General features: G+C 49.9%; 1 protein-coding gene across 2 annotated transcripts; it reads left to right on the top strand.

The window, feature by feature from the left end:
- Positions 1-1,190: 1,190 nt before the first annotated feature.
- LOC100435270 (UL16-binding protein 2) lies at positions 1,191-7,449 on the top strand. 2 transcript variants are annotated; one of them, XM_063725054.1, is made up of 5 exons: positions 1,191-1,360; positions 4,461-4,724; positions 5,064-5,234; positions 5,892-6,100; positions 7,256-7,449. In XM_063725054.1, exons 1-4 carry the CDS (start codon positions 1,276-1,278, stop codon positions 6,095-6,097), a joined length of 726 nt encoding a protein of 241 aa, XP_063581124.1. In that variant the 5' UTR covers positions 1,191-1,275; the 3' UTR covers positions 6,098-6,100; positions 7,256-7,449. The 2 variants fall into 2 exon arrangements, with proteins under 2 accessions (XP_063581124.1, XP_054414279.2); XM_054558304.2 differs by having other exon boundaries at positions 1,195-1,360; positions 4,953-5,234.
- Positions 7,450-12,679: the final 5,230 nt, after the last annotated feature.

Below are 12,679 nucleotides of genomic sequence, written 5' to 3'. Positions count from 1 at the left end.
GGGGAGCTTTCATTTGAACCTGCTCTGCTGAGTCCCCTGGGCCATCCCCACACCTGGTGGGGCGTTGTTCTAAGGGGAGCTCAGGGCCAATCTATCTGATGTGCTTTCTAAATCAGCAAGGTGTCTCACAGGTTGTGATTTTAGAGACAAGGTTTTCAATGCTTTGCTTTAAAATGCAAAGATTTTAATGAGCAGAGAATTTTTTGCCAACCCGCATTGGGCAGATCCCAGCAAGGCATACATTTTTAAGATAATTTTTAAAGCTGTTTAATTTTGGGAAAAAAGTAGAACATAAAATTTACTATCTTAACTAATTGTTTAGTGTACAATATGTTCTTTGAAGCCTCTGAAAACCTGGTGCTTCTGTAATAAAATCTAGCCCCGGGCCAGGCGCGGTGGCTCACTCCCGTAATCTCAGCACTTTGAGAGGCCGTGTCAGGCTGATCACTTGAGCCCAGGAGTCCAAAGCCAGCCTGGGCAACATGGTGAAACTCCGTTTCCACTAAGATACAAAACTTAACCGGGCTTGGTGGCGCGCACCTGTGGTCCCAGCTACTTGGAAGGCTGAAGCAGGAGAATCGTTTGAATTCGCGAGGCGGAGGTTGCAATGAACCCAGATCGCGCCGCTGCACTCCAGCCTGGGCGGCAGAGCGAGACTCTGTCACGAAGAAAAAAAAAGAAAAGAAAGAAAAACCAACCAAACAAACAAACAAACCTAGCACAGGCTGTAACCACGTCCACTCGGGATTTGGGATGCGGCCGCCGGGATGGGACTGGGCTTGGGTCTCCGCGCAGGACGGGGAGGGGGGCACTCTGCAACGCAGGGAGAGGGAAGGCGGGTGCCGCAGGTCTAGGCGAGGACAGGGAGACCCTGTCGCGGCTGAACACTTCTGTGCAATTTCTTCACCTTTCTGTGCATCGGTATCCACATTGGATTAATACAAAATGAAAAAATTGCGGTGATGATTACATGACGGGGTCATGGAAAGAAGACTTTGGCAGGACTGGTCCCGGGCAGGCAGCCAGCAAAGTCTGATTGACTGACGCAGGGGGAAGTGTGCAAGCGCTGCAATAGAAAGTGGGGTAGACTTGGTTGAGCAACTTGGCTGAGAGACACCTGATTGGTTAGAGGCGCGGCAAAGGGGGTGTGTTTCCTCCGAGGGGCGGGGCAGAGGGCGTTCTAGAGTTTAGGGCTGCATTCAGACAGCCTGCCAGCCGCCAGGTGATCCACGGGCTGGGCTCCGCTTCTGCTGTCCCCTGCGATCCAACTCCCCAATGGCAGCGGCCGCCAGCCCCGCGTTCCTTCTACGCCTCCCGCTTCTGCTCCTGCTGTCTGGCTGGTGCAGGACGGGGCTGGCCGGTGAGTTCGGGAATGGAGCCTAAGCGGGGCGGAGGCCAACCATGGGGGGCTGTGGACTGCGGTCTTCAGAGGAGGGGAGGCTTCTGGAAGGACCCGTGCGATCACCCCGGACTGCGCCCCCACTCAGTTTCCCTCCGCGTCTCCTTCCCGCCGGATCCGCTCCCCAAGGCTACTTATCCTCCGAAGGGAGGAGCCGGTCAGAGAGGAGGCTGGAAAGGAACCCCCGGAGAGTGGAGGGGCCAGAGGGCTGCAGAGGGCGACGTGGAGCGGGGATCCCTAGTGCAGCCCGGCAGTCCCACCCGCCCTCGGGAAGGAGAAACCAAAGCCCCCGGAACCCGAGCTGGGGTCAGGACAGGGGTGAAGTGGGGTTGCACAGGGACACAATCACAGACATTCCCACCAGCCACCAGCCTGCTCTGTTCTCACCCGCTCTCAACCACACAAACCCTCCAGCACCCTCAGGGCTGCGTGCCCTTTAATTTTTCCCTGCACTTTCCTGTAGACACTCACCTGCACTCAGGGGCTCAGCAGACATTTCCCACCCTCCCCTCACCATCCACTGCCACCACCCAGGTAACATCCTCTCACTCCCCACCTCAGCCCAGCTGGTCACCCCAGAGGTCTCCCCATCCATGAAGGGGCCCTCACGACCTCTTACACCACGTGACACCTTCTGCCTCTTGCCTGAGGACACACCCCAGCAAACACACCCCAAGCTCCCCACAGAACCTGTGCAGGGGGGATGGGAAGCACCATTTCCTCCAGGATGAGCCTGGGAACTCTGGTGAGTAGAGGCGCCCACTTCTGCCCTTGGGGCCCAGACCTGCCTGTTCTTCCTACTGGGGTGCCGGCGTCATAGAGAATAGTCACTGTGTAGACAGGGGTCAGCAAACCCTTTCTAGAAAGGGAGGAAGGATGCCCTGTGATCTTTGCAGGCCTTGGGTTCTCCATCTCTGTGTCCAGTCCTGTCCCTTTGTAGAGCAACAGCAGGCAATGGCAACCTGCAAATTAGGGGGGACCAGATTTGGACCCTGTCCTAGGTTGCTGACCCCAGATGAGGGGATTACAGTGTACCAGCAAATAGTACCCCATCCCCTATGGTGTCATCTCCAAGTGGTGTCTCAGGTGTCAGTTGGAGAGTAGAAGGTGGTCCTACCTTGCCCGTGGCTTCTGGTTGGTGTGGATGTGATGGGAGTGGGGGGTCCCACGGTTCAGGGTCTACTCTCCCCTCCTTTGCTCTGAGTGGCATCTATGGTCCACAGGGGCCATCAGTGACCTTCCCTGAAACCTGAAGTGTAAGCTGAGGGTAAGGGGGTACAGCCACGTGGTGTCCTGGGAATCGGGGCCAACTGCTTGTGCAGCTTCCCGGTTCCCTGTGGCCCTGCTCCTGCCCATCCCAGGAGAACCACCTGCATCTTCTCACTGCCAGGCCTCTCTTCCTAATGACCTAGAGGGTGAGGAGCCCACCCGTAATGGGCAGGTCTGAGGCTACATGGTCATGGCCCTTCCATGGCAAAAGGCCCCATCTCTGCCAAGGCACAGTACTCTACAGGAGACACTTTTTAATGTTGAGATTTCCTTGCTGTGAGTGGCGTTGCCTTGCCTCTGAACATTCACGTGGAATCTATGTTGTGATTCTCCAATTAGACATTGGAACCACATGTACCTCTAGGATCTTAGGGGGGTCTTGGGTCATTGAGCACTTAAGGCAGGTCCAGCCTCGCTCATCATTCATCGATTGCCTGTGGCTGCCTTTGAGCTTCAACAGCAGAGCTGAGTAGTTAAAATGGAGAATATATTCCTGCACACCTTTACATATTTATAAAATTGCCCTTCACAGCAAACTCTAGTGGCCATAAATACGTTTGGAGAAGCCCACAAAGAGTCATTGCACTTGCTGCGGGATTAAAGGGTCTTTCCTCACTGGAAACTGGTGTCTTCTTCTAATCATGGGTTCAGGGTCTGAGAAGTGGCTTTATTCTGCAAATTAGGCAAAGCAGCCTTGTTCTTGAAGGACTGGCTACTTTCAGCCTCCTCGTCACCCATCATTTGTTTTATCTCTGTTTCTTCTAATTATTTAAATCCAGCAGTATCCGGGTTGTGTTTCCATCTCTTTTGGACCTTGGGCCCCTTTGTTCTATGAGCCATGGGCATAACTTTGTATACCTGAGGTCCCCAGCTGGCATTGTGACTTCTCTAATCATTTCCATCATTGCACCCTCCTTGCTCCTGACAGTTGACAACGTCTACCCGGAATCTGTAATTTCAGAATTTTTCATCCCATTGCTCTGGGAGCCCATTTCAGGAAGAGCATCTCCTACCCCCAACCCTGGCCTTCAGCAATAGGCATCCCTCAGCTTCATTCCATTCTGGTGACTTCTCATGGGGCCTTCATTATATGCTGGGTAAACAGGAGTCCTCCAGGCTTCCCATAAGCACAGTGGATGGACATTGTTCTGGATTTTCACACCCTTCTGGCATGGGCACTTCACTGAGCCTGTGATCCCTCCCTCTTCTACCTGCCTTAGACTCAGATTTTCCATTTCTTGCTGTGTGGACCATCCCTTTGTCAAGGTTTCAGGAAGGCCTCCTCATAGCAGATGCATGCCATCACCAGGGGCTTTGCCAACATGTTAAATCCTGTGACCATGATAATTAACTCTTCTTTATCCAAAGGGGTCCCATCCTCACTCTGTTCCACCATGCACCAGCATCCTCAGGGGTGGACCCACACCCTCTCCCACCTCCCACAGTCCATGTGGGCTGCTGCTGAAGAACCTCTGGCATCCAGGCCCTTCCTCCTCTAGCAGTCCTGACACCTCTCTAGCAAGGTCATATGTTGACTGATAGGGGCAGAGGGGCAGTGGGACATGTCTGGGGACATGTGGTTTCTCAGCAGGCAGAGACCTCCTCCTCCTCCTTGTCCTCATGCAAGGGGTGAGCACTCACCTTAATCTTGTGGACACCACAGTTCTGGAGGGGGCACTCCTTCCCGGACCAGCCCAGCCCGCAAAAGGCATCCTCTTATTGACACAGTGTGGAGGAGGGCTAACAGGAGTCTTTTTCTCCCCACCCACCCCTCACCTGCCTTTCTCCACAGACCCTCACTCTCTTTGCTATGACATCACCATCATCCCTAAGTTCAGACCTGGACCGTGGTGGTGTGCGGTTCGAGGGCAGTTGGATAAAAAGACTTTTCTTCAGTATGACTGTGGCAACAAGACAGTCACACCCATCAGTCCCCTGGGGAAGAAACTAAATGTCACCAAGGCCTGGAAAGCACAGAACCCAGTACTGAGAGAGGTGGTGGACATGTTCACAGAGCAACTGCTTGACATTCAGCTGGAGAATTACACACCCAGGGGTAAGTTTCAGATGGCCCAGGACAGGAGGGAGCAGATACAGTGGTAGGTTAGAGGCATTTATAGTTTTCATGTAAAAATACAAATAGGAAGGTCATCTCACCCCACAAGTGGTCTAGAGGCAAGGCCAGGATGTGGCACAGTGAGTAAGACCAGGAAATTGTAGGGGGAACAGGATGGGGGCTCAATATCTGTCAAGACCAGAGCTCATCTCTCTATGATGGGGGCAGAACCCCCCACCCTGCAGGCCAGGATGTCTTGTGAGCAGAAAGCCAAAGGACACAGCGGTGGATCTTGGCAGTTCAGTTTCGATGGACAGGTCTTCCTCCTCTTTGACTCAGAGAACAGAATGTGGACAACGGTTCATCCTGGAGCCAGAAAGATGAAAGAAAGGTGGGAGAATGACAAGGATGTGACCATGCCCTTCCATTACATCTCAATGGGAGACTGCACAGAATGGCTTGAGGACTTCTTGGTGGGCATGGACAGCACCCTGGAGCCAAGCGCAGGAGGTAACAGGAGAAAAAGAAATGGGGATCTTGAATGAGATCAGAAATGGTGATCTCAAGAAACTAGTTCTTGAGTTCAGCTTCAATCATCCCAGTATACACGTTTATGTTAAAATGACCTCCTCGTGGGGTGCTCCTCCTGGGGGTGCTGGCGTGCCTGTGCTCTCCCATCCTCCTCTCCCTTCTCCCTCCTGACTCCTATTCCTCACTGCACTTGCTTCTGCTTCCCACACTATGGATTTCTCACCAGCCTCGAAACTGCGGGTGTCACTATTTTCAGGCCTTTCTCCTTAGTATTCCCTCTTGAGAATCACTTTTCTTTTCCTCCTCTGGTCTGTTTCTGGAAATCCATCAAAACCCCCTCCAAGGCCAGCCTCGAGACCCTCCCCTCCCCCACCCTGGAGCATCACCTCCTCTTCCGTCACAGCAGGAGGGTGGGCTTTGCTGTCACCTTGCTTCCCTCAGCAGCTCTGTGAGCTCCCTGAGTCCAAGGGACACCCCCTCTCCCTTCCTACCCCAGGAACTGTCCTAGGGGCTGCCCCATAGCAGAGGGGACAAAACCTCTGCCTTCCAGGATGACCTGGGTCAGCAGGAGCTGAGAAGGCATCTCCTCAGATTTGGGGCCTGGACAAGGGTGTCACTCTTGTGCTTCCATTTCAGCACCACCCGCCGTGTCCTCAGGCGCAGCCCAACCCAGGGCCACGGCCACCCCCCTCATCCTTTGCTGCCTCCTCATCATGTGTCTCCTCATGTGCCCCAGGCAGTCTGACCCAAAGCCATGGCCACCACCCTCAGTCCCTGCAGCCTCCTCCTCATCCTCCCCTGCTTCATCCTACCTGGCTGCTGAGGAGAGTCCTCTGGAGTGACAGGTATGGGGGCAGAATTGGGAGTGGAGAAAGGGGCAGGTGGGTGAGGGGAGAGGACAGGGATGGAGAATTCCCAGAGTCCCACCCCTCCCTATGGCCGGGACCTTCTCATCCTGACATGAGACAGGTGAATGAGACCTTGTGTTGCTTGTTGGAAATGACTTGGGCAGCTCTGCCCTGAGTTCTGATGGATTCTCACCATCAAAGGCCAGAGGGAAAGGCGCAGTGGTGCCATACCAAGGCTCAGGGTCTGTTGAGCTTGAGAGGGTTTAGCAAGTTCAGGCCTGATTCAGAGCAGGTTTCTGTTCAGGAAGGGTGTGTGGCCTGCAGGCATCAGGAACTCAGACATGGGCAGTCCTCTTAATTGGGTTAGGTGCATCATGGTAGCTTTATATGAGGTGTGACAAGGGAAGGGGGATTCCATCTCTGAGGCTAAGAGAGAGATAGGTGTGGGAGGCAAGCCACCCACGTGCCAAGGCAAGAGACTGAAGGCACAAGCTGTTCCAGTATAATAAAGAAAATACTTAAAATAAGAATAGTTGTATTAGACATAGAATATGGACATGATTATATATGAATATTATCAATCATTAGTCTGTAGTGTTACTCTTTTTTCCCATGTTATAATAATCTCTGTTCCACAATTATAACCTAGGAAAAACCAGGCCATGCAGAGATAGGAGCTGAAGGGACATGGTGAGAAGTGACCAGAAGACAAGAGTGTGAGCCCTCTGTCATGCCCAGACAGGGCCAGTAGTGGGCTCCTCAGTCTAGTGGTAACGCCAGTGCCTGGGAAGGCACCCGTTACTTAGTAGACCTTGGTCTAGCGGTAGCGCCAGTGCCTGGGAAGGCACCTGTTACTTAGCAGACCGGGAAAAGGAGTCTCCCTTTCCCCGGGGGAGTTAGAGAAGACTCTGCTCCACTACCTCTTGTGGAAGGCCTGACATCAGTCAAGCCTGCCCACAGCCATCCGGAGGCCTAAATGTCTCCCTGTGATGCTGTGCTTCAGGGTCACGCTCCTGGTCCGCTTTCATGTTCCGCCCTGTACACCTGGCTCCGCCTTCTAGATAGCGGTAGCAGAATTAGTGAAAGTATTGAAGTCCAAGAAATACATAGAAGAAACAATGACGTAAGCTGTCCTCTCTCTCTCCGCCTCAGCTACCAAATAGGGAAGCACCCCTTGTCCAGTGGACACGTGACTCGAGTGATGTTACCTGTCACTGGAGACGACTCACACTCCTTACGCTGCCCTCCTGCCTTGTATACAATAAATAACAGCGCAGCCAGGCATTCGGGGCCACTACAGGTCTCCACACCTTGGTGGCCCCTGGGCCCAGCTGTCTTTTCTTCTGTCTCTTTGTCTTGTGTCTTTATTTCTACGATCTCTCATCTCCGCACACGAAGAGAAAAACCCACAGGCCCTGTAGGGCTGGTCCCTACAGCTGTGAGTGTAATCCCAGGAGGAGGGAGCTGGGAGAGCCTTGGTACACCTAATTGAAAAGGAGGGGGTGCAGGGCTGCCTTCCCACAGAAAGTGGCTTGGGTTCCAGGAATTAAGGTGGAAGGTGAAGAGTAGAGGCTGCTCATGAAAACAATTTTTTAAAAGTCAGTCCCATGGACCCATGGGGTTCGAGTCCAGACCTTGAGGCAGCTCCCTTGCCATCACCCTCCTGCACACCCCAGATCCTGAGCCCGCTGATGGCCCTGCCAGGAGCAGAGTGGACTCGGACACGGGGGACCTGAGCTACTGCTTAAGTCCACCGGCACCACTGGGCTGGACCAGGAATGAATAAGATGGAACAGGGACAGTCACCTTCAGAGCTATGGGTGCTGCTTGCAGTGTGAGGAGAGGCTGAGGAAGACGGGGAAGGAGGAATATTTGCCTGCAGGCCCACCCAAGGCCAAGGACACAGGAATACAGAGCCCTCTCTTTGGATGGGCTCCCCCTACCCCTCGTCATGTTTTAGGCCTTCTCATCAGATGGTAAAGAGGGCCTTGAGTGAGGGAGCTGGCCCATCACTACCAGCTTCAGTCCTGCAGGCCCCTCCACTCCATCCCCTGGTCAGGTGCAGGGCCTGGGCTGACACTGTGATTTGACAAAGGAGGAAAGAGGTTGCTCCAAGCTGCAGGTGCCAGGGTTGGGGCTCAAGGGAAAAACGGGTCCTTTAGTGCAGTGGGCTCTGAGACTGTGAGCAGGGTCTCGATCAAACTCGCCCTTCTGTCTGGCCACCTGCCCAACACATACTGTGTGTGTCCAGTGGCCTCCAGCAGATCATGATGACACCATGGACCCAATAGCTCATTCACTGCCTTGATTCCTTCTGTCAACAATTTTACCAGCGGTTATTCCTAACATCTTATGTTACTTTTTATTGGTGCTACCTGATGGAATTCCTGCAATTAAAGTTCTGGCTGACTAAACAAGGTATGTCAACATTTTCTTTCTTCTGCTTTTGTTTGAAAAATCAAGTACTCTTTGAATGATGACCTCTTTCTTCCAAATGATACAGTCAGCAAAACGATCATGTTAGACTTCAGACCTCCAGAGTTTCTTTCCATGTCCTGAAGGATAATTCTTTATTTAATAAGAAAAAATTATATTAATGATTATTTCCTCAGTAATTTATTGCTCTGTACTAATATTTCAACAAAGAGTTCTATTTCCCAAACACCTGCTGAGTTTAGAATTTTCTTGTATTACCCAGTAGAGAATTAATCTTATTTCATTTTTCCTCCATGATGTGAGTAATAAATGAGTGATTCTGCTAGATTTTGTGTGGAAACAGAGAATCTACAAAACATGGCTGACAAAAATCAGGGACAACACAAATACATGGAAAAATAATTTATGCTCATGGGTTAAAAGATACAATATAGCTAAGATGGCCATACTTCCAAAAGCAATTTATAGATGCAACACTATCCCTATCGAACCAACATCATTTTTCACAAAATTAGAAAAATCTAATCTAAAAGTTATTTGGAATTTAAAAAGAGCCCAAATATCCAAAACAATCATAAGCAAAAAAAAAAAACAAAAAAAAAAACAAAAAAAAAACAAAGCCAGAGGCATCACACTGCCAGACTTCAAACTATAATATAAGGCTACAGTGATCAAAACAGAATGGTACTGGTACAAAAATAGACACTTAGATCAGTGGAACACAATAGAGAACTCAGAAAGAATCCTTCACACCTACAGCTGTATAACCTTCAACAAAATCAACAAATGGTGCTGGGATAACTGGCTAGCCATGTGTGGAAGAATGAAACTGAAGCCCTGCCTTTCACCATATAAGTAAAATAACTCGACATGGACTAAAGATTTAAATGTAAGTCCTAAAACTATAAAAATCCTGGAAGATAACCTTGGAAATGCCACTCTGGACATAGGGCCTGGCAAAGATTTCATAGTGAACAAACCAAATGCAAAAGCAAAAGCAAAAGCAAAAATTTTTGCAACCAAAACCAAAAATTGACAAATAGGATCTCCTTAAACTAAAGAGCTTCTGCAAAGCAAAAGAAACTAGCAACACAGTAAACAGTCTGTAGAATGGGAGAAATAGCTGAAAACTATGCATCTGGCAAAGCTCTAATATCCAGAATCTACAAGGAACTTAAACAACTCAACAAGCAAGAACAAAAAACCCAATTTAAAAAAATCATGCTGCTATAAAGACACATGCACACGTGTGTTTATTGTGGCACTATTCACAATAGGAAAGACTTGGAACCAACCCAAATGTCCAACAACGATAGACTGGATTAAGAAAATGTGGCACATATACACCATGGAATACTATGCAGCCATAAAAAATGAAGAGTTCATGTCCTTTGTAGGGACATGGATGAAACTGGAAACCATCATTCTCAGCAAACTATCCCAAGGACAAAAAACCAAACACCGCATATTCTCACTCATAGGTGGGAATTGAACAATGAGAACACATGGACACAGGAAGGGGAACATCACACTCTGGGGACTGTTGTGGGGTGGGGGGAGGGGGGAGAGATAGCATTAGGATATATACCTAATGCTAAATGACGAGTTAATGGGTGCAGCACACCAGCATGGCACATGTATACATATGTAACAAACCTGCACATTGTGCACTTGTACCCTAAAACTTAAAAGTATAATAATAATAAAAGAAAAAAAAGAAAAAAAACAAAGCATAAATTAAAAAAAATAATAATATTAAGCAAAGAATGTGAACAGACACTTTTCAAAAGAAGACCTGCAAGTGGCCAACAAACATGAAAAAATGCTCTTTCAGAGGCCAACGTGGGCAGATCACGAGCTCAGGAGTTTGAGATCAGCCTGATCGACATGGTAAAACACCGTCTCTACTAAAAATGGTAAAATTAGCCTGGCTTCGTGGCACACACCAATAACCTGTAATGGTGCATAGTCTAATGTTGAAACTATAAAATATTTTGGACTAGTACTTCCTACTTTTGTCCAGCAGATGACACTGCTCATCTTTCAAATATTTCAATAAGCCCAGAGGGTTTGCTCACAGTGAGTTTGCGCCATGAGCTCCTTGGCACACAGCTTGGGATCCACAGTCAAGGGCTACAGACAAGACAAAAAAGACATTGACATCACATCGAATGAGGAATCCATAAAGAGTGCATTTTTGAGGATTGGGGAAGTTCCTCCCACCCTGCAGATCCAGATGCCCTGAGGGCAAAGAGCAGAGAGGTGCTCTCTGGTGGCCCAGCAGTTCTGCCCCAGCAGAGAGGTTTCTCTTCTGATGCAGCGAAAACTAGCAGGACACTGTTTCATCCCAGAGCCAAGGAAACCAGGAAGGAAGGTCAGAGTGAGGAGGTGTCTGAGTGTTTCAGATCACACAGTGACATCCTGCTTGATGGCTTCAGGAATCCTTCATGAGCTGGGAGACAGCCCCCGAGGTGACAGGTGAGTGGGCAGGATGGGCCCAACATGACAGCTCTTGAGATGACACCCAGTTTCTCCCATGTGTTTATGTGTGTCTTTGTGTGTGCATGTGCGTGTCTGTGTCTGTATTTCTGCATGCATTTGTGTATGTGTGTGTGTGTGAATGTGTATACACCTGTGTGGTGTGAGTGTGTGTGAGAGAGACTGTGCGTGCATGTCTGTGTGTGTGTGATAACATGCATGTATGAATGGTGAATTGATTTCCTGGTTGATTTGCTGTGGAGAGAGAAGGGACTCCAGGGTGGTTCCTGCCCGCCCCTCCTTCCCTATCTACCCTCCTGACATTCCCTCCTCCCTGTGGAAAGAGTCTGCCCTACTAACTGAGGGTTCATTACTACAGACTTCTCACAGCTCCCCAAAGTTCTATGATATTTGCACCTCCAGGCCTCCTCTTCATGCTTGTCCCTCTGCCGGGTGCCCTATCTTCTCCTCTCACCTGGCCACGCTGTTTTCTTCCTATTCCTACAAGAACAGTCTGCAATGCCACCTCCCAAGAAGCCTCCATGCAACTCCCCAGGCAGAATGAGTCACCCCCTCTTCTGTCCTCTGATAGCCCCAACCACCACAAGGACATCACATCAGCAGCAGCAGCCACGTGGGTGTTTGTTTCTGTCCCGGGAATCTAAGTTCCTGGAGGACTGGACACATCAGTCACCCACCTATAAACCCAGCACCTAGCACAGTGGCTGCCATACGATAGGGTTTAAGACACGTGGGAGGAATCCAATCATCAGACTACCCCAGGGCTGCTAGAACTCAGCAAAGGATCTCTATAACTTGGGAGAATTGGACAAAGGTCTTCATTTCTGTTCTTTCCAGCACCAACCTCCGTGGCTCCACTCATCCCTACTGCTTCCTCCTATTAAGATTGGCCAGTCAGGAGAGGGGTAGGGGCAGGAGGAGCTACATCTGGTCTCCTCCACCACCCACTTTGGGGTGCACCCTTTGTGGGACCTGGTGAGCATGACGGACCCTGAGCCATGGGGACCTGGAGCCTCTGCAGCCCCACAGAGACCAGGAGGAGCTGTTCAGCCACTTGCAGAGACAGCCAGAGAGTGCTTCAAGGACTGCATGAAGCTCTGGAGAAGCAGGGAGTTCAGTGCCCTCTTTTGTGGGGCATGAGAAATTTAGGCAGGATCATGTCTACAAAAGAGGCTGTCACTTTGGCTTATCAATGCTTTCACCTCCTTATCCCTTCCAGATCACAGTGGGCGCTTTACTTGTTTCTATGGATTATCGTGTCAACCAAAATGAGAGGTCAGAATCACCCTAAAGATTTGAAACTTCTTCAAGATTTGACGAATGCACATTTTAATACCACTTCTATTTTAAGGAAGCTGTGGCTGAAGAAAACATTTTATAATACAGTATTGTCCAAATTATTTATACAGAATTTTAAAAGTCTACATAATGTCATACAACCATGTGAAATTAACTTGTTACTTTTGGAGTTGGAGATCAGCCATTGCAACATGGTGAGCCCCTGTCTCTACAGAAAATTTTGAAAATTGACCAAGTGTAGTAGCATGTGCCTGTAGTCCCAGCCCTTCAGGAGGCTAAGGTGGGAGGATCACTTGAGCCTGGGAGTTTGAGGTTGCAGGCAGTTGAGGTGGTGCCACTGCA

The sequence above is a fragment of the Pongo abelii genome, chromosome 5 (assembly GCF_028885655.2).
Source record: "Pongo abelii isolate AG06213 chromosome 5, NHGRI_mPonAbe1-v2.0_pri, whole genome shotgun sequence".
Taxonomy (NCBI): domain Eukaryota; kingdom Metazoa; phylum Chordata; class Mammalia; order Primates; family Hominidae; genus Pongo; species Pongo abelii.
The sequence above is the reverse complement of the archived record's forward strand: the minus strand, read 5'-3'. Positions and strand labels throughout refer to the sequence as shown.

Bases quoted from the DNA above. Each gene is read 5' to 3' on its own strand.
- LOC100435270 (XM_054558304.2), top strand. From the start codon at position 1,276: ATGGCAGCGGCCGCCAGCCCCGCGTTCCTTCTACGCCTCCCGCTTCTG. The intron at 1,361-4,460 runs GTGAGTTCGGGA...CTTTCTCCACAG, and splicing joins GTGCAGGACGGGGCTGGCCG to ACCCTCACTCTCTTTGCTAT. The intron at 5,235-5,891 runs GTAACAGGAGAA...CTTCCATTTCAG, and splicing joins CCTGGAGCCAAGCGCAGGAG to CACCACCCGCCGTGTCCTCA.